Source organism: Hippopotamus amphibius, chromosome 12 (assembly GCF_030028045.1).
Source record: "Hippopotamus amphibius kiboko isolate mHipAmp2 chromosome 12, mHipAmp2.hap2, whole genome shotgun sequence".
NCBI lineage: Eukaryota > Metazoa > Chordata > Mammalia > Artiodactyla > Hippopotamidae > Hippopotamus > Hippopotamus amphibius.
This window is the reverse complement of record NC_080197.1, coordinates 63,199,239-63,219,441: the sequence shown is the minus strand read 5'-3', so window position 1 is coordinate 63,219,441 and position 20,203 is coordinate 63,199,239. Positions and strand designations below refer to the sequence as shown.

General features: G+C 36.4%; 1 protein-coding gene across 2 annotated transcripts in view; it reads left to right on the top strand.

Annotated features, from left to right (window-relative positions):
* Nucleotides 1–20,203, top strand: part of PDE3A (phosphodiesterase 3A) — a 311,065-nt gene that overhangs the window by 253,043 nt on the left and 37,819 nt on the right. For both annotated transcript variants that reach the window (XM_057702753.1, XM_057702752.1), the window contains exons 3-5: nt 5,886–6,143; nt 8,097–8,251; nt 13,563–13,687. In XM_057702753.1, coding sequence (XP_057558736.1) covers nt 5,886–6,143; nt 8,097–8,251; nt 13,563–13,687 — 538 coding nt within the window. The remainder of the gene's footprint in view (nt 1–5,885; nt 6,144–8,096; nt 8,252–13,562; nt 13,688–20,203) is intronic.

Genomic DNA, 20,203 nt, shown 5'->3' with positions numbered 1-20,203 from the left:
TATCTGAAAAGTTTTGCGGTACAGCAGAAATTACTGCAACATTATAAATCCACTATACTTCAATAAAATAAATTTTAAAAATAAATCAAAGTCTTTTTAAAAAAATTTTAAAATTCTTAATGAGCCAAGAAATAAATTTTAAAATTATTTCCTTCTTTCTTCTTTGATGTATATGTGTGTATGTGTGTTATTTAAAGAAATGCTTTAGGCTTACAGGATTGGGAGGGATCTTAGAAAGATCCAGGCTGGTTCTCTGATTTTGCAGGGGCAGAGCCCGCATGCTCCAACGGATACAGTATTGCCTAGAGAAAAGCCAGGGTTGGTGTTGGAAACCATCATAAAATTTAAAATATTGAACCAAAAAAAGGTGGCCTAATTTGAGGGATAAAACATTTCTACCAGGTTGTCTAGATAATTATCTCAGTTCTAGTGCTTTTGCATTTATAACCTATCTTTGAGTTTCATTTAGAATTATGAAGAGAGGTTTTTGTGCTGCTTTCAGTTCTTTTCCTTGAGTTAGAGTAAATTAAAATCCAAAGCAAGTGACACATCAAATGATTCACTGAGTCAGAAGACTTGAGAATGATTAAATCTTCTGCCTGTGGGCAGTGATGTATTTAACCTATTTCATTAAGTTATCAATTTAATCTTTGCTTCAAAATGTATAGGGAGAAGGGCTATAATTTGACTATACTGATGCTGCCCCCCCAAAAAAAAATTTGTCGAGAATTGGATGCATTATCTTCACCCCACCCCCTACACCAGATAATCTCCCTAATCATTTTGAAATGCTGAATGCTGTTACATCAACTTTCCCAAACCCTTTCTGATTTTCCCCTTGGGCACCTTCACTTTTTTGGAGTGAAATGATGTTTGTTTACTTCTTTGTTTCCATTTACCTTGTTCCTGTAGTTATTTCCTAAGACTTCTTAATGATTTTTTATTTTAGAAATTCTCCATTTCTGAATAATATGTTGATAGAAACCCACACACAGTGCCGCAGTAAATAATCTGTCATGTTACTTAAAGATAAATAATTTTGTGTTACATTCTGTTAATCATTTGATCACATAGATTTATTTGCTAAATTTTTCATAATTTGCAGCTTATGGTAGTTTAGAAATTTAGATGCCCTTCACAGAGTGCAGATTTTTTCTGACCCCTACACACATTCAAAGCTTTCCCCTTTATCATACCAGTACTGTAATTTTAAAGTTATAGCACAGAAGTAGTGACAGTAAAAACAAATGATCTGTAATTGAATTGATTGATACATGCCTAGTCTAGGAGTTACATTTAATGTTATTTTTAAGTGTATTTGTTATTGTTTCCTTAATTTATCTCTAATTCCAGATTTTCTGGGCCTCCGGTTTATGATGGGTAAAGTAACCTGGAAGCAAGCTAGATTGTTACCATGCAACCAGCATTGGGTAGGACATCCTGGAGATGATGAAGTAGACCAGAGGAGAAAAAGGGGGGAAAGGAAGATGTTGAAAGAATGGGGTGCTTTGAAAAGTGGTGGATTTACCAAAAGAATCAGTTATTTTTTGTTTGATGTATAAAACTGCACTTTACTTCACTGTTTATCAGACTTAAATTCCAGATTTTCTATTTAAAGGTGGCAGTCCAAATTTGGTTGTCATTTAAATACTGCCCAGGGAATTATACTTGCGTTTTCATAAATGTTAAATATAAAGTTCTCCATTATAAGGAGAGCTTGCAAAGTAAAATGTTTTTTATTGCTTGGTCACTCTTTTTAAGGAAAAGTTTTGTTTGATCATATGCACCGTAAAAAGACTCAACTGCGGTTTTATGCTCAGTAGAGTTGGTTACAACACTCAGAGATGATTTCAGGCTGTTAGCTTAAGACTTTCCTTTAAAGTAGCTTTAATATAAACTTAACCTTTAGTGTTTATTATCACTATCTAAGTTTTCACCAGTTAAATGAAATTTTTCTGAGCATTATTTGGTATACCTAGAAATTGAGTTATATTATTTTGAAGGTTGAAGAGGTGTGGAAATACCCTCTGTGTGAGTCACTCCGTGTTGTTTCATATTTTGTATCATATGATGAAAAAACACTACCAATCAGCCTAAGCCCCTCTCCCCTGAAATTCCTTTATAGTGACTCCCTGGATATGCCTGGGTCTTTATAATTGGCCTGCTGTTTATTGAAATACCAGCCCATCTATCTTTCAGTCTCTCAGCATTTCTTGTGTGGTTAGTCTTGGCGGGTTTGTGGCAAACAAATCTGATTGTTGGTTTTAGATTTCATGCCTCATTGCAGCCTTTTGTTATTTGAGCCAAAAACTGATGATAACTTCTTATGTGTGATACAACTTTTAACTGTTATACAATTTTAAATTTTAAATCAGAAAACTAATAAAACAAAGACCTAACTTTACAACAGTAGGGAGACTTCTCCAATAGTAAAAGTTTTTGGTTTCTTAGCCAATTCCAATATGGATAATTTGCTTTTTATTCACCTGAATATTGCTTTTGTTTTCACTTGGAGACTTTTGCTTTTACAAAAGCTACAGTATAAGTAGCATTGAATTACATAATGTGCTTGTTTTCTAAATTCTTATGTAATACTAACATTGACTTATAAGGATGAGTTTTCAGTTCTGTTTCTATTTTAATGTTACTTTAAAATTTTTAGTTATTTGTTTTCTTTTCTGAGCATATAAGAAATACATGCATTATTCAAAAAAAGAAAGTGTTATAAAAAGACATAAAAATAGGGAATTATAAGATACATTTGTTTTCTCACCAATAATTTATTTTAAAATGTAATTATTATCAGTGAGCATGTTCTACTTTTTCTTCAGATTTGTAAGTTTTATGTACTGAGACCATTTTGAGAAAATCTCTTAGTTATTAGCAATTAGAACATAAACTGTTAATTTTGTCAAAACATCTTAAAATTTTATGTCCGGAATACAGTTTGACTTAAAATTTCAATCTTTTAGGGAAACGGTACAGCGATGTACTAGTTTAAGTTTATTAGAACAGCATGGGTTGGAGTAAATATTACTGTTTCATAAGATCACACTGGGTGAGTTTTTCAAAAGCATAATCGTTAGAGATGAACTTGAAAAATACGTTTCTAAAAGGCAATATTAACCTAATTCAGTGGCATCTCTCACGAACATTTTTGAAGTTAACAATGTAAGTAAAAATGTGAAATACACATAATTATATATCCTAAAACTGTTAATATTACACTTCAATTTTCATGTCGGTTCATGAAAGATATTTAAACCTACAAAGAGAGAAACACATATCACAATGATTACATAAAGCATTAAATAATTACAGATATATTTAGTGACGTACAAAGAAAACTTTCGGTATTTATTTCGGCCTTCTAGTTCAGCTCTTGAGCTGTGGAAATAGAGTACATATTTGTGTTTGCAGCCTGACGTTTCCATGCTCCAGCTATCTGATTCTGAGTTATTTTTGACTCTGTTATTTGGCAAGTTATTTTTGACTAATAAAAATGAAGGTAATAAGAGTAACCTACCTTGTAGACTTATGCTGAATAAATATCAGCTGACATCATTGTTATCCACCATTATTATTATTACTACTCTTATTATTCTAGTACGAAAAGACATCACTTCTATGTGATAGCTTTACAGAGTAATTTATCCTTGCTTATAGTTACTACAAGACTAGATACGTTCATAGATGTTGGGTGTTTTCATAATTGTATTTTTCTGATTACAAAAGATACATGTTCACTTTTTCTGTGACATACTTTATAAAAATAAAACAATATTTTATGAATATTTTTCCAAGTAAACATTTATAGACCTACCCAAATCTTTTAAATAAGTACATTATACTTCATAGTCTATTTATAATACAAATTGTTTGAACAATTTCTCTGTCCATACGCATTTATGGCCACACTCTTTGTTATCAGAGCATAGCAGTAGCCTTTATGACCTTGTCTTTATATTTTTATATATGTGTAGTTTTTCTCTGGACTACATGTCGACATTGTCTTGCTAGATGTATAGGATATGTACATTTAAACTGTAAATTGATAGACTCAACAAGAATTTCTTTCCAAAAATATTGGATTGTTTTCTACTCACTGCTCATTTTCCCAAACCATTACTAATACGTGGTGCTAGCAATCTTTTATTATTTTGCTATATAATAAGTAAACATTGTTTTTATTACGTTAGTTTGTGTCTTAAATATTCAGGAGGCAAGTAGCTTTTGTATATTTGATTATTCAATTTTGTTTAAATTGTATATTCATTCCTTTTTTCCAAGTTTATCTTTTATTGATTTTTTTAAAGGCCTTTTACTTGCATATGTTTTATTTTTCGGGGTGGCAGATCTTTTCTCATGGATTGTTTTTTACCTTTGCTTATGGCATATTTGCTTATGAGAAGTTTATGTCTTTAGTCGGATCTTATAGATGTTTTCTTGACATTTTATGCCATTTATATTATTTTTAATAGTCTTCTTAATCCGAAGATTATAAAATAGTCCCCCATATTTTCTTTTAATAATCTTATAATTTTACACATTTAAATTTTTTCATCTCTCTGGAGTTTATTTTTTGTCTGTTGTGAGAGAATGATTAAACTATATTTTCTCCCAAATACACAGCCAGACTTCTAATAGCCTCTTCTTGGAAAAACTCCAGAATTATTACTATTTATATTATCATTACTGAACACTTATAATTGCCAGCACAATAGTTAGTGCTTTACATATGATCTCCCTTTTACTTCTTATCATTAGCTTCCGAGGTTGGTACTATAGTATACCCATTTTACAGATGGAGGAATCACAGCACAGAGAGTGTACTAACTTGCCAAATTATGCAGCTAGAAAGCGATAGGGTTGGGAAATCAGGATTTGGATGTAAGTAGCCTAGTTCCAGCACCTGCACGCCAATCGCTGTGTTATTCAATTTAAAGTTACGAGGGTTCCTCATGCCTCACACCGTGGCAGCATTACAGTATTAACAGTCATCTGCACACCATCTTTAAGCTCCATCTGCTTTCTTAACCTTGACCCTGCCCACATTCTCCCTTGCCCCCACATCTCCCCGCCTACATTCCTGCCTGCCCAGCATGGTGAGGAACTTTCCTGTCCTCTGTTTTTAATGCTCTTCATTTCTTTGACAAATATAGAGTAAAAACTCTGAATCTGATAGGCAATTTGGCAGAATATGACAAATGTGCCATAGAATTCCAGAACTGAAATTTCTGTTCTTACCAACCGCAAGAAGAGGGACAGTCTGAATCTAAACAAGCTGAGTTGCTTTTTGTGCTTATCTCTAATATTAGTTGAATAATTACCACACACCAGGCTTAAATATCACACTAGAATATTACTAAAATTACAATTTTATACTATATTGTTACTTTTCAGAATGAAATTTCCTTTTTTTGGCTGAGTAGTATTCCATTTTATATATATGTGTATATACGTGTGTGTGTATATATGTATATACGTCTTTTCCCATTCATCTCTCAGTGGACACTTTCTAAATAATATACATTAAAATGTCAAGCTCTTTATAAGAAGTGGTAAATATGAATGTTTTTTTGTTTCCTGAAACTTTTTATTTTTAAAAAGCCAGTGTTTATATTTGTATCTCTTCAAAGACACCTTCACAGGTCCTAGCAGTTAAAAAATATGCCACAAACACAAAAATGGCAAAAGCCATGGCAAATTTTGGCAATGTTTGAAACAGAAATGTGATTTGAATGTTACTTTACTGCCACCCTAGTGTGACTTCAGTCCGCTTTTCAGAGAAAGCCCAGCCCCGCCCCCCCACCCCCCCACCCCGCCACCACCGGGCCTGCAGCCCCAGGCCTTCCTCACCCAAGCTCCTGTGTTTGGTGTCTCAGTGTTCAGGAACCAGCATCACTGTGGATATTGCCGTGATGGGCGAGGCTCACGGCCTCATCACCGACCTCCTGGCAGACCCTTCCCTGCCTCCCAACGTGTGCACGTCCCTGAGGGCCGTGAGCAACCTTCTCAGCACGCAGCTCACCATCCAGGCCATTCACAAGCCCAGGGTGAACCCCGCCGTTTCCTTCAGTGAAAACTATACCTGCTCTGATTCTGAAGAGAGCCCTGAGAAAGACAAGCTGGCTGTTCCCAAGGTAGGTGTTGATGACATGCTCCTGAAAGGGTGAAGCTTTCTTTCCTGTTATCTCCTAGGCCTCTTTTCTTGTCACCCCAAACGCACATGGAGATTCGTATCAGTGACTCCTCAAAGATGTGTCTGTCCATCATGGTGACCAAAGTAATACAAATGTAAACATGAAGACTTCCGTCCTTATATATGATAGCTTTCTGTAAATAAAAAATTTACCTTTTACATTATGTGTTTTTATTCAGATGTCAAGAAGTTTTTTCTTCTCTATACCATGATTTGTTCTGTGGGATAAAGATACAGTGGTGAGAAAAACAAACAAACAAAAATCCCCGCTCGCACGCTTCTGGGTTCTGTTTAAAATTCATTGCCTTCTGAAACACAGGATTCCTTTGCTCTTTGATTTCTTACTATGGTAGCCTTCGTAGTACCCTCATGTCTTTCCCAAAGCCAACAAGTTTTGAGCTTAGAAAAGTCTTAGTTAATTTTAGGTTACTTAAAGTAAAAGATGGCCTCAGTGATTCGTCTGTTTTCCTCTTTTTACATGTAAGAGCTTACAAAAGTAAGCTGCAGGGGATAGGGTTCTATACCCAGTGTAGACCTCAGTATTAGTTGAAAACAAGTCATGTTAAAGACTGAAAAAAAAATTGGAATTTTGGTGGTCTCAGGTACCTCCAGCACAGTTATCTATTTGGTAAACAAGCAGCTGTCTCCTGGAGCTGGCGGTCAGTCTGTAACATCTGCGTTCTGGCCATGGTGAATGCCTTGACTCAGGACTGTGTCCTTCACACAACTTTGTCAATTAGGTGCTTAAGTTTCCTTCCAACATCTACTTCTCGGAGAAAGATATGGCTAAGCGTGATATGACAGTAAAGGCATGGGGAGAGAGTCACTGATTGCCTTGGGTCTCAAAATAGACATGAAGTCAGTGACAGATTTACAGACGATAATCTTGATATTTACAGTGCTTGACCTTTCCTCTTTCTGTTGAATTACCTTCTAAGATGCGTACTCAGATCTTTAAGAGATGTTTGGAAACTCTAGTATTAGAGCTCTTCTTGAATCAAGAAGGTACCGTATATTCACTTCTCCAAGTTTTTACCATCTTCAGGAAGAGCAGAATGAGTCTTTGTTAAACTCTGCCTACACAGTTGTTCTCCTGGGAGTAACTGGCCACAAATAAAAATGGGATGTGCTCCTACTGCTCATGACTATTGCTGCAGTTGTGTTAGATTACCTTCCCTTTCATCTTTAAGGTTAAGGCTCTTTAGAGGGCCAGTGCTCGTCCCGGTGAGCTCAGAATCATGCCTGAGTGCTGATGGTGCTACAGATCGCACTCGGGATATGGTCGGAGAAGAAATAACAGAGCGTCACGGGTCGACCAGCAGAGGCTTCTGTTAAGAGGAGTTGGTCCTGATGACTTTACCCATATGCCTGTCTTAAGTCATGTTAACCTCAAGAAAGGTGGTACATCTTGTGTTACACGTTTACCCTTAGCTCCTGTCATTTCTAAATCAAGAAATTAAAATTACATCAGTAAACACTTTGGTATAGCGACTGTTGTGCTAGATGATAAAAATGAATCCATGTCCCACACAAGTGTCTTTTGAGGAAAAACTGCTGATTGTAATAACCAATATAATGTGTGTATAGGTGTGTAAGCCCTATTGAACTAATATAACTATAAAATTATCACAAAGGTAATTGACTTCATTCTCATAATCCCTTATTTTTATAAACATTGAAATGAAGATTCCCCCAAATGTCATTTTTATCATATTCATTAACTTTGGCTAGTTTCTTATTGAATTTCTGACTGCCCAAACTTTAGATAGGTGGTATTCAACCAATGTAGTTCAATATATTCACTGCCAAATGAAAACCCATTTTCTTTCATTACGTCACATAGAAGTTAGTGATAGAAAGTATGCATGGTGATAAAATCAGCGCTCCTTTCCAGCGCCTGAGGAGGAGTTTGCCCCCCGGTTTGTTGAGACGAGTTTCTTCCACTTGGACAACCACCACCTCAGCCACGGGCCTGCCCACTTTGGAGCCCGCCCCAGTACGGAGGGACCGCAGCGCCAGCATCAAACTGCACGAAGCACCTTCATCCAGGTGAGGCAATGCTCCTGGTCGTTTCATGTCTGTTGGAGGCGTTCATTACCAAAAATGAGGTATAAATTACAGGGGAAGGGAGGCCCAACCAATGATAGTTGGCTGGAGGCCAGCTTTCAGAATGAAAGAATGTGTATGGTTCAAATCCAGAGCACTGTAGGGATTAACATCAGATAATGAGGCTTCACCTGTGTTGTTTGGCCTTAAGTATACATGGGGACAGTGACTTGAGGTGATGCCTACCACTGTCACTTTGGGTGGGAAGAGTTGAACCCAGAATAAAGATGGGCTGGATCTTCCCTGCACTGAGATCTATACTGGATATTTAAATCAAAGGTATCCAACCTGACATTTGCAAATGCTTGTTAGATGTCCCCCCGCCCACCTGACCAGCTCTCCTAGCATTATTTGAAAGGCAGAAGATCAGATCAAAAAGTAGATCATCATTCTAAGAGCACCTAAATACATTCAAACAGTTGGTAATTTAAACTTTATTTAGACAGTGAATAGATTGGTGGTTGCCAGACACAGGGAGTGAGGGGTGGCAACATGGATGAAGGGGGTCAAAAAGGCACAAACTTGCAGTTATAAAATAAATAAGTCATGGGGATTTAATGTACAGCATGGAGACCATGGTTAATGATATTGTATTGTATATGTGAAAGTTGCTAAGAGTCGATCTTAAAAGTCCTCATCAGAAGAAAACAAAATTTTGCAACTTTGCATGTTGATGGATGTTAGCTAGACTTATTGTGATGATCATTTCATAGTATATATAAATATCAAATCGGTATGTTATATACCTGCAACAAATATAATGTTATATGTCAATTGTACCTCAGTAAAATTAAATCGAATAAACTTTAATATACTAATTCTAATTTTACAAAGTGCCTGAAAAGTCAGAATTACCAAAGCTAAGGGAAAGAGAATACGAAGATATAGAAAGAGGTGTGAGGAAAACATAGTCATGAAAGAGGGGCTTTCAGAGGGAGCTACTGTGTTTGTCCTTTTCTATTTAGAATAGAAATAGCATACCTTATATGAATAAAGTCATATCATTTACCATATGATTTCAGGTTTTTGAAACATTTGCATCAGTTTTATTAATGACCTAATGACTGAAAAACGACCACACCTTTGTTGAACTACATGATGGCAATATTAGAAGTGATTTTCTCTTGACCTTGGCTTTGAATATAAATAAAGCCCCATTCTGAGATTGGCAGAGAAATGGAAACCTTTCAAATCTTAAGAATTTAATGACTGCTAACTTTTCTTGCTTTCTTGATTACAAACAGAATTGTTTTCTTCCATATTAACATATTATTGGCAGTCTAAGAAAGCTACAGAAGCAGAAGCAAGATTGAATGATTCTTTCACATATCAGTATAGTTCCATTCTGTCTTATTACCTGGACGTTTGTAAAACTTCTAAACATCACCATAGGAGGACATCACCATAGGATGTCTCATAACATTTCCTAGAGTTTAAAATTACAAGTCATTGATGATATTTTCCTATGAAAACATTGACCATTGTCAACTTCTACAGCAGCAGATACTGATAAGTAGTAGGGAATTATAGTTAAATATTCATTGCTTAAGAAAATGAATTTATGTTCTCAGTGGATACCTTTATTTTACCAACATACCTTGGCAAGATTCCTGTCATAGTATAGTTAATGCTCCTTTACTTACTTTCCATAGAATGACTTTACCAAAAATCCACTCACGCATTCTTAAATGTCTCGTTTCTTTGTGTTATTGCTTGTTACTTCTTATCAAATTTCATTTCTCCTGTTTCTCTCTTCTCTTAGTTAAATGAGATTGGAGGCTGACATTGAAATCATCATGAGGAAGAAGGTTTCAAAAACTTTTGTGAGCTTAACTCCTAAGGAGTTTGTCATTCTGCCTTATGGAATAAATACTTATGCTCAAATATTTGCAAAATAGATAAGGAATAGGATACAATCCCATTCATTCTCTTTGTCCTAAAAATACTAATAGATGTCTTGCCTGGGTTTCACTATCCTATTAAAAGTCCTGATACAAAATCTGAGAGTAGTACAACTTTTTCACCATTATAAAGAAATAAAATTCATCCCGAAGAGCATTTAAGCGGTTTAAAGGAAAACCATGTGTAAGTAAGTAGCGATGGTATCACCATTAATACAGCTAGTTTTGGTTGACTCATCCTTTGTCATGGGTGAAAATAGTGTAACGATAGCCTCGGATCATCTGTACCCCTGATAATAAACCAAAGTTAAAACCTCCTTTACTTGGAGACCTATTGCTGAAACTGCTGACATTTCAAAACTGATCTGAGTTTTAGCCTTTGAAGTTTCTTCCCTGTCAGCCCTTTCATTTCTTCCTTTCCCCATGTCTGTCTTTTTATTGAGGCTCTCTGAGGACTGCAGTGATCAAAAGAAGAACAAGAGTGAGAAGTGAAAAGTAGAAACAGTACTCAGCTTATATGCCTTTATGTACAGAGCTGGATGATTTACTCCTGGGTAGTTTTAAATCCAGCTGAGTGAAAAGACACTGGACTGAGAATCAAAAGGATCTTGGCCCTACCACTCAGAGATGTGTAGCCAGAGCTTGGTACCCACTAGAAGGAATTCTTAGGAAAGCGGGAACAGTGGCACAATTGGAATAAAATTAAGTGGAAGAATACCAGGAGGTGCTTAAAAAAAAGTAAGCTTGAGAGGAATTAAAGTCTGAAATAAATCATACCCTAATCATTCCATGTTGGCCTTGGAAATGACTGACCCCTGCCTCTGTATATTAGGCAGAAAGCAGGCTGTAAACTCAGTAAAAGAAAGTGTTAGGGCCTGGTAAGACTTTTAGGATCTAGGATGAAGTTTTTATGGATAGAACTAAGTTATAAAATCCACTTTAGTGGGGGAGGGTTGAGATCTTCCACAGCAGATACATAGATAGTTTCCCCTTGCTGTGTTAGTGTGGGAAGACCAAGGAAAGGTTTCCCCAAGCTATTTTCCTCTCCAGAATTCAAATCATTACATATTAATAAGATCTAAATAGGAATCAAGACGGTAAAGGTCAACAAGCAACTGAAAACTATTGCAAGGATCACACAAAGCAATGCAGAGTGTATATGTAGTGCGTGTGTATACACACACATGCATATATATTGGTTTGTAATTTTTATTAATAATTATATTTTAATAAATTAGTATTTATTATATTAAGAAAGGCTATATGGCTAGAATTTCATTTATCTTGAAGTTCATTAACTTCCCATACATTAAAGATGCTCCATTGTTGCACTTTATGAAACTTCTCAAAATGAGCATATTTTAAATGTTTTTATTAAAGAAATAAAACAGTAGTAGGCACTTTTTGAGCTAGCTTTCATAATATAACTTTCTAAGATATTAAAAATAAATTCAGTTAATGTTAAGGTCTTATCTTTTAATAGTCTACGTAGTCACAATCTATTTCTTATACAATGTGCTAAGAACATACCTAGGCCGTACCTGAAATTTCTTCACAGTAAGTTTTATAAGTCAATCAATCCAGCAAAAGAAGTTGAAAGGGAATAGCAGTATAAGGAAATAGTTGGTGTAGTTATCTGCCTCAGATTCAGAGTTTTCTATGATATTATTGTTTCAGAATTCCAGCCATTTGTGAAATGCCTAGGATGAGATTTCCAAGAAGGATATGAAACAAATATTATTTTGTAGGCTTTCCTTAATTGTATTTAATAATTGCTGGACTTCATTCCACATTTCACATGCTATTAAAAGTAAGGAGAAGAGATGAAGTTTTAAAATACCTGGGTCAACAGTTAAAGAAAAATCTCTCTGAAAAAGAAAAAAAAAAAGGAGAAGAAATGAAGTAACAAGTGCCAAACTGTCATATCAGACTCAACACAAATTACAGATCTGTCCCATTGCTGAAGTTACTAGTAATCAAAGGATAGAGGCAGTAGCCAAACAAGTGCTCAGCATGCTTCCCTTTGAGAGGTCTCAAACCGGTAGTGCAACACCCTAAAAGTCCTTTTGCTCCATGTGTCCTAGCTTGGACTTAGTATGCAGGATTGTAAGCAATGTATGCATAATGATGCTTGCACAGAGGATGCCGTTTGGGTTATAGAACACCTCCAAATTATACTTCATTAATTATGCAGCTTACATGACAATCTCCACCCGTTCATGACCCCATAACTCCACCCATTTTAGGTTTATTTACAATAAGCCACCCAGAGAGACCAGGTACATCCTCCTTACAGTGCCAGTCTAAGATTGGCTGAGGGTCAGATTGTCCAGTTACACTCCTGCAAATGTAGCTTTTACCCAGCACCAAATTTACTAATGCTTGAAAGCACACGGGTGATAGCACAACACGAACCAAACACTTTTTCTTTGGAGTAGTCCGAGATTGTCAGGCTGGCTTCCTAAGTTCTTTTCTCTCTCAGAGTTCAGTGGATTCTGTTTCAGATTCAGCACGCAAGGTTTTGAACAATGCCTGCAGATAAACTTGGGGTTGGAACAGCTCCAGAATATATACCCCGTTCATGACGTGGCTTTTTGTAATGTCCTTCATCCCAACCGTCCAGAGGTTTGTTGATTCCAGATTTGTTTACAAGTAATAACCTAGACAGGCCAAGGATATCCTGCTAAAAGCATTCCCCAGGTGAAGACTCACTGTTATTATCTTTCTGCTAGTAAATAGCATCAGTATCTTTAGTAGCAGGTCCGTCATTCGTGTGTCTACATGGGGATTTGGCCCCTCATCCCTTTTTTCCAGGGTATCACCAGCAAAAGAAATGGTAAGTTAAAAGATTTGTTACTAACCTTTTTCCTTCACGATACTGCAAAGAATATTATCTCTGAATGATTTTATCAACACTTAAGTTTTGAATTTAGTTACTCCAAGAATAATAAATCAAAAAGAGTACAGAAGGTAGCATCATGTCATTCATAATGTAAGTTCACGTGCATCTTAACTAGTTAATTTGCCATGTCTTTAGGAAATCTGTGAGGAACACGATTATAGCAGCAGAATGAGACGATGTTTGATGGCTACTAATTGGATCAACAGTAAAGCTGTCTTTTATCTTTTGTTAACCTGGTATCTTTGAAGAGTGTGCACTGTATTCCTGCAGCAGAGATTGAATTGAGATAACCTACTTTGTCATTTGAAAGTCAAGTGCTTCTGTCACTGAACCTGGACCATGACTCAGATTGGAAAGTCTATTATGGAAATGACAGTTGGGTTCTGGTAAGATCTGTCCTAGTAATTGATGAATAATTTCTTCCTTTTTTCTTTATACTCTGTCTTTATAGTGCTATAAATCCAGATTCTTGGAAAAACCCAGTGATGGTGACTCTCACCAAAAGCAGATCCTTCACGTCGTCCTATGCTGTTTCTGCCTCTAACCACGTAAAGGCTAAAAAGCAAAATCGACCAGGTGAGTAACTTATTGGGAGAAGAGCTCATACTCACTGAGTGTGCAGTCGTGGAGTGAACTAAGCTTTAAGTGTTGAAACACTCAGATGTGTTTAGTTTGACTCTTCTAAAAAGAAGAAGCCTCGATAACCAATTAGTTACTTAAATTTTCACTTTATGTGATGATACAGATTCTTTTAAGGTAGCTGGCCTAAATATCCCATCCTGAACTTATTGAATGAGTAGGAAATCAGTGTCACCATTGAGGATAATCTCTGGAAGCATCATCTTATAATATTGATATAAAAACTAATAAAGTACTTATCAAATTTCAATTTTTCGTGTCTGTTAAAACAATTTTCAAGGACTATGGTATTTATAAGTTGTAGGAAGTGCTTTATTTACTATACCTGTTATAATTTCTCAAAAAATTCTTACTCTGTCACTCACCTCCCCCCAAATATAAAAATCCAGAAAGGAAGAGGTATTTAAATTTGGAGAAAATATAATTCAGGACCTTTGAGAGCCCTTTGAAAAAGCTCAAAAATCAGCAACCAAAAGACCGCAGAGTACCATGAGTAGGAGGTTTTCCTTCTCTTTCAAACAGGCACAGAATGAAATTTAATGTAATCTCTTCCATCTAGGATCTGCATGGGGTTTTCCAGGTTGGTATCAATGCACTCCTTGTGCTTCTAAGCATCAGCTTCTCCCTTCCCTCAAGCATCACTTAATAAATACGTGTGCAGTGTTCACTCTCTCTGACACTGAACTAGTTTGGGGAATATGGCAGTGATTAAGCCAGATCCCGTTCATCCTCTCACAGAATTCTTTGCTTACATTCTAGTGGGGACTATAAACAGATCAACAGCTATTGCTATATACGTAGTGTGTTAATGGCTATGATAAGGAAGTGAGGGAAAACTTTCAAAGAATGAAAGAAGTAAAGAGATACAGGACTCAACATGGTGCGGGAAAGCTTCAGCAACTTAAGATTCTAAGTGGCTGGCAAAGCTAACAGGCAGAAAGGGAGAGCTCTGAATGCAGAAAGGGACATGAAAGCGGGTCTGTGGACAGAGGCCAGATGGGACCCAGGAGCTGTGGTAAGAGGTTTAGGTATCAGTGAAGTTTCAAGAAGGAAAGTAAAATGATTTGGGGGACGATGACCTCATTTAATCAGAATCTGTGCTGCCTCAAAACTGGAATACAGGTTCTGTCAGGTTCCAGCTCCAAATTGGCCCCCTCCTTGAATCCCAATTGAGAATCCTGGGTATTTACTCAGACTTCTCCTTTTTAGAATGTTCTAACTCCAAGCTTTCACGTCTCAACAATGCAGAAAACACAGCTGAGATTTTCAGTAGCTCCCAGCTTAACTTCTTAATCTTCTGCCTTTATAGCAGTTGAGGAATTCACCAAGTGGCTCAAGGGGAGAGCTGCCCTCTTCCCACTGGGCTGTTAGACATTCATGTTCTGGCTGCCATGGCAGCCCCAACCTCCAGTATTTGTGTCATCAGCCTCATGACATTACTAAAAGCTCTGTTGGCTTGCCTTCCTAATAGCTGCATCCCTCTGCCTGGATTCTTAGCCTTTTGTTCCATGCCAGTGTTCAATAAATAATGCCCTGAATAGAAGAACAGTTCACAGGGTTTTGGCTCACCCTTCTGAGGGTATCTTCTATTTGGAAACGTAGTCTCTCAGAATTGGTTGTCTTGCCTTGATAGCTTTTTAAATTTTTAACTCAACTTTTCTATTTATTCTCAAAGAAGTATGGATTTACTACAAACTACTGAATCATAGCCAGAAGCAGAAGTCCTGAAATGGTAGTGTTTCTATGAGGGTTAGAGCACTGGTACTCAACCCACTAATATTCCACTGATATTTCAAGAGACCACCTTGAAATATAAACTTAATTTTACAAAGTACAACTTAAGGAAGGACTTCTGTTGTTGTTTCTTACATCTAGAAAAGAAAATTTAGTACTTTCTTTCCCCTTTGATCACCCACTTTATGCCGATAACTGTTCCTTAAAACCACTTAAGCACTAACTTGGCTTAAATCTCTGCTGTTGAGTGTAGGAAGACACTTCCTCCACAAACTACCATTTTATTGACATTACATTACTGAAAGAAACAATGAAAGGTAATCTGGTTTTCCAAAACCTAATCTGGTCCTCTCTGCTCTTTAGACATGTTCATTACTTTTTTTTTTTTTTTTTTTGTAACTTAGAAGTCATTCAAGACCTGAGGATTAGAATTGAGCTGTCACTAGGGTCAGGCACAGGCCCATGTGGGCAAGTGCTTGAACTGAGACTGCACTGAGGGCAGATGCAGATGAGCTCAGGAATGCAGCGACTCATTTGGGACCCCAGCAAGGTGGAGGAACTGAATGTGAACATTCCACATTAAACCTTAGACTTTTTAAGAGGCACTAAAGTGGCCCTAGTTCAGAAGGACCCCTTGGCTCCCTACAGAAATGTGTACAGATAACTTTTGGAGGAAAGCATCACCAGGTAAGGGCCACACAACTCCAACATATCAAGCTCAAACAAACTGGAGCTTGCAACCAAGATCACTGTAAACAAGCAAGGAAAAACCACAAGTTAGAGAAAACAGGAAAAAAAAAAAAAAACTGTACTGATCTCTAAAAGGCTTGAGATATTTAAGTGCTAAAAAATACTCAAATGTTTAAAGAAAAATATGAGGTCACAAAAAATTGCAATGAGAGAAGACGTAATTGTAGGGCAGCTAAATGTCTTTTGGAAATGTAATCAGGGAAATATGATAGGTTAAATGGCATAAAAGACTACTGAAGGGAGAATTAGTAAACTGGAAGGCAGAGAATGTGAAGAAATTACCTGGAATGAAACATAGCTGAAAAACTGGAAAATGTAAAAGATTTTAAGAGCTATAGGAGAAGGAATTATAAAGCCTAATATATATAATCATAGTTTTAGTAGAGGTTAGAGAACATAAACTATTTGAGGAGAAGGACAGGAAAGAGTGAAAAAAAATTCACACAGACACAAAATAGTGAAACTACGGAACACCAAAGACGGGAAAAAAATCTTAAAGGTAACCAGAGATAAGAAACACTACCTTTCAGTCAGTCTGAGAGCAGAACTGTCACCAATAAAGGGTGTCAGAACACATGGAAATGTTTTCTTCAAAGTTCTGAGAAATATAATAGTCAACCTAAAATTAGGTGCCGAGCAAATCTATCTCAGAAGAGTAGGAATGAATTCAAGACATCTTCAGGTAAATCAAAACTTTACCACCTACCAGATCTTAACTAAAGGAATATATGATGGATGCAGTCAAGAAAGAAAAGTAATAGCAGAGGAAAAAAGTCTGAGATCTAATAAAAATGGTAAACACATGATTCCATCCAAACAAACATCATATGTGTAAATAATAGTATTTGCAGATCTGTGGGTATTTTTAAAAGATTTTTAAGGGAAAGAATTAAAATATTAGACAGTAATAATATGTAACTCAAGGGATGAAGTATGAACTTGTGTTCTACATTCTTGTATAGTTCAGAAGACAGACTCAGATGAGGAAAACGAGGCATAAAAATGTTGAGTAACTTGCTCAAGGCCACACAATTAGTCCAAAATTCTTTCTTTTGTCCTAAAGACTTACTAGAAAAAAATCGAGGATGACAAATTGAGATAATTTAAAATTAGGATTTCTTTTTGGTCTTGTCCTTGGCTGAGGACAAGATAATGAAAGGATTTGGTTTTCCGTCTCTTAGTTTCTTCATTGAGGTAATAGAATTAAAATTCTTAAAATAACCAACACGGTAAAATCAAGAGGATAGAATTTAATGGTTAGCATATTCACTGGAAATAACAGAGCAAATGATGAGAGCGACGTGAGGAATAGCTTCATATTCTGTGTCCTGCCCCTGACTTCATATGCCTGATCTCAAGAAGGGTGAGGTGTGAAAGGAAAAGAATGTCCACAGAAGATACCACAAAGGCAGACAGTAGAGACTAGAGCCACAGGAATGGCAAGAGCCTCCCCATTCTTGCCTTAAAGTACATAAAATATCTCCATCAGTGATTACTTTGGAAGAGATTTTGCATTATGCCATCTTTAGACTGCTGTCACAGCAGGGCTAAATGTTTATAGAGTAACCTATATCCTATGCATGCTGGAGAGAACTAAACAAATCCCTGAAAATCTGCCAAAAGGGAGAAAAATATCCAACAAGAATCAGAGAGCTGGAATTCAATTACACTTCTCCCTGATCAGATGGGCCCTTCTGTTTGGAAATCCATTTCCCTGCATAGATGGCAAGTTGGGGTTGATTTGCTAAGTAGGTGTGATGTAAGTGACAGTGATTGCCACCCAGTTTTCAAGAAACTGTGGAAAGGGGCTGAGAAAAACCCCTTTCTGTGGCAAAGAGTCTAAGGAAATGGAATTAAGTGTGCAGAGAGTCTGAGGAGGAAAATAAGAAGCAGTAGGCAAAAGAGGTAGGGGGATGCAAATGTAAACTTAGAGAACAGAAACACTGGAAGATAAATGACCTGTTTCCAGACGGGACTAATGAAATCTGTTCTTTGCGCAAATCAAGTAAACAGTGTGTCCTGTGGCTCCATCAGTCAGCATTCATTTAAACAGTTGAAACACAACCAATTATTATGCAGTTACTAATATAAAATAAATGGATGAAATCACATAGGAGTCCTTTGATTAAAGCATAAAAACAGGAGATTTAAATATAATTTGCATTTTCAATCTTGCTTTTCTGAGTCACCGAATATGTTGAGATGCCTTTCCATCGTTCTGCTTTTAAAATCTCTCTAATTCATGCTTGTCACATCTGTAGCAAGGAGTCCCTTTCCAGACTCTCATAATTTTTATGATTCTTATAATCCTATTACAATGATTACAGATATCTCTACACCTAAAAGTTAGACTGAGTTCTGCCTATAGAAAATTTGAAGTGAGAGAGAACTTTAATTATGGCATTGTGATTTTTTTTGTATCTCTATACTTTAGATACTTTTTTGTTTGGGGAAAATATTAGGGCTATTTTCCTGTGGGCGTGGAAAAGAGGCATGTATTTCTCGTTCAATTAAAATTAAACTGAGAGAGTTTTACAGCACAAAAAGATGGATTCACTTAAATCATTTCCCTCCAGTATTGTTTACCATCTCCTTTTGATTGCCCAAAGTTCCTTATGTCTTGACACACATTTTCTCATGTTCTCAGGAGCCAGGAATTAAAGACTCAATTACTCAAAGGAGTTAGTACCTTAGAAATTTTTAAGTTATATTTTTAATGTTTAAATGTTTTAATTTTAAGTATTGCACTTTAGGGTGGTAGGAATCATCCAAAGGTTTGTATTTCATGAGCTGTGTTTTTCCTGGAGTTTCTTAAAATTATTCAAAGAGAAAATGAAGATAAATGTGTTTGAGAGCATGCATATTTATCTCAGTCCCTTCACGTGTGCATGTCTGTGTGTGTGTGTATGAATGCGTAGATGTGTGTGTGTAACGTAAAGTTAGGTGAAACTTCCAAGGTCATAAACTTCATCCCTCTACCTTTAGATGTGATTACACTTTTAAAAATCTTAGAAAATAATTTGTTTTTGAAGACTTACGAGAATAACCTGTTCCTGTAGAATAATTTTATTTACAGTCTCTCCTTTCTAGAAAGAGTATTTGGTTATCATCTGAACTTATATCTCTCCATCTATTTGAAGACCAATATATGTAAATATATGGCCATTTCCTATGGCATTCCTAATCCTTTCTGTTTTTAAAACTTTAAGTAAACCTTGATAAGGCACACTGTGAGAAATAGTTTGGCTTAAGAAAAAAGAAATTTATATATTTATACCTTTATCTTCTCACCTACAGACTAAAAATATCCCGCTTTTCATGGTGTTGCCAAGACCCCTGCTTCTTAGGAGCGTTCAAAATATGTAGCCTAGCAGCACTTCAGAAGCAAAGCGCTTTTCCTCTGTTACAAGGTTTATTTTAAATTTCATCCCAGGCAGTAAGTCTGGAGTCTTCAATTCTGCTTATTTGTTTAAGTTTAGTTAATCCATGAGTTCCAAGAACTCTAATCATTGAGTGGATTTTTAAATTTGTATTTCAAGAGTGAATTGCATGTCTCTGAAAGGATCAGCTGGCAGCTATTAAAAATTAGCAAGGAAGAAAATCACTCCTCTCATAAATTGCCTTCAGAAAATATATTGTGTCAAGACAGAAATGGATCATGTTCCCACAGGCTTTCAACTACTCTTAAAAAGTGGTAGAAAACTATCCAAATCTCACAATTAGTTATCAAAGTAATTAAGGAATTGCCTAAAGCAATGCCTGTCAGGAGTCTCTTTAAAACTCAGAGATTAAAACCTGTCCTTGACCTGGCCGGCCCCACACAGCCTTGCCCAGCAATCTCTCTGACTACGTGCCCTGCCCCTCTTCCTCTTTGCTAAGCAACACATTGACCCCCCCCCGCCCCCTGTATGTCCCTCTTTCTGTAACATGCCTTCCCCCATACTTGTCTACATGATTCCTTATTTCATC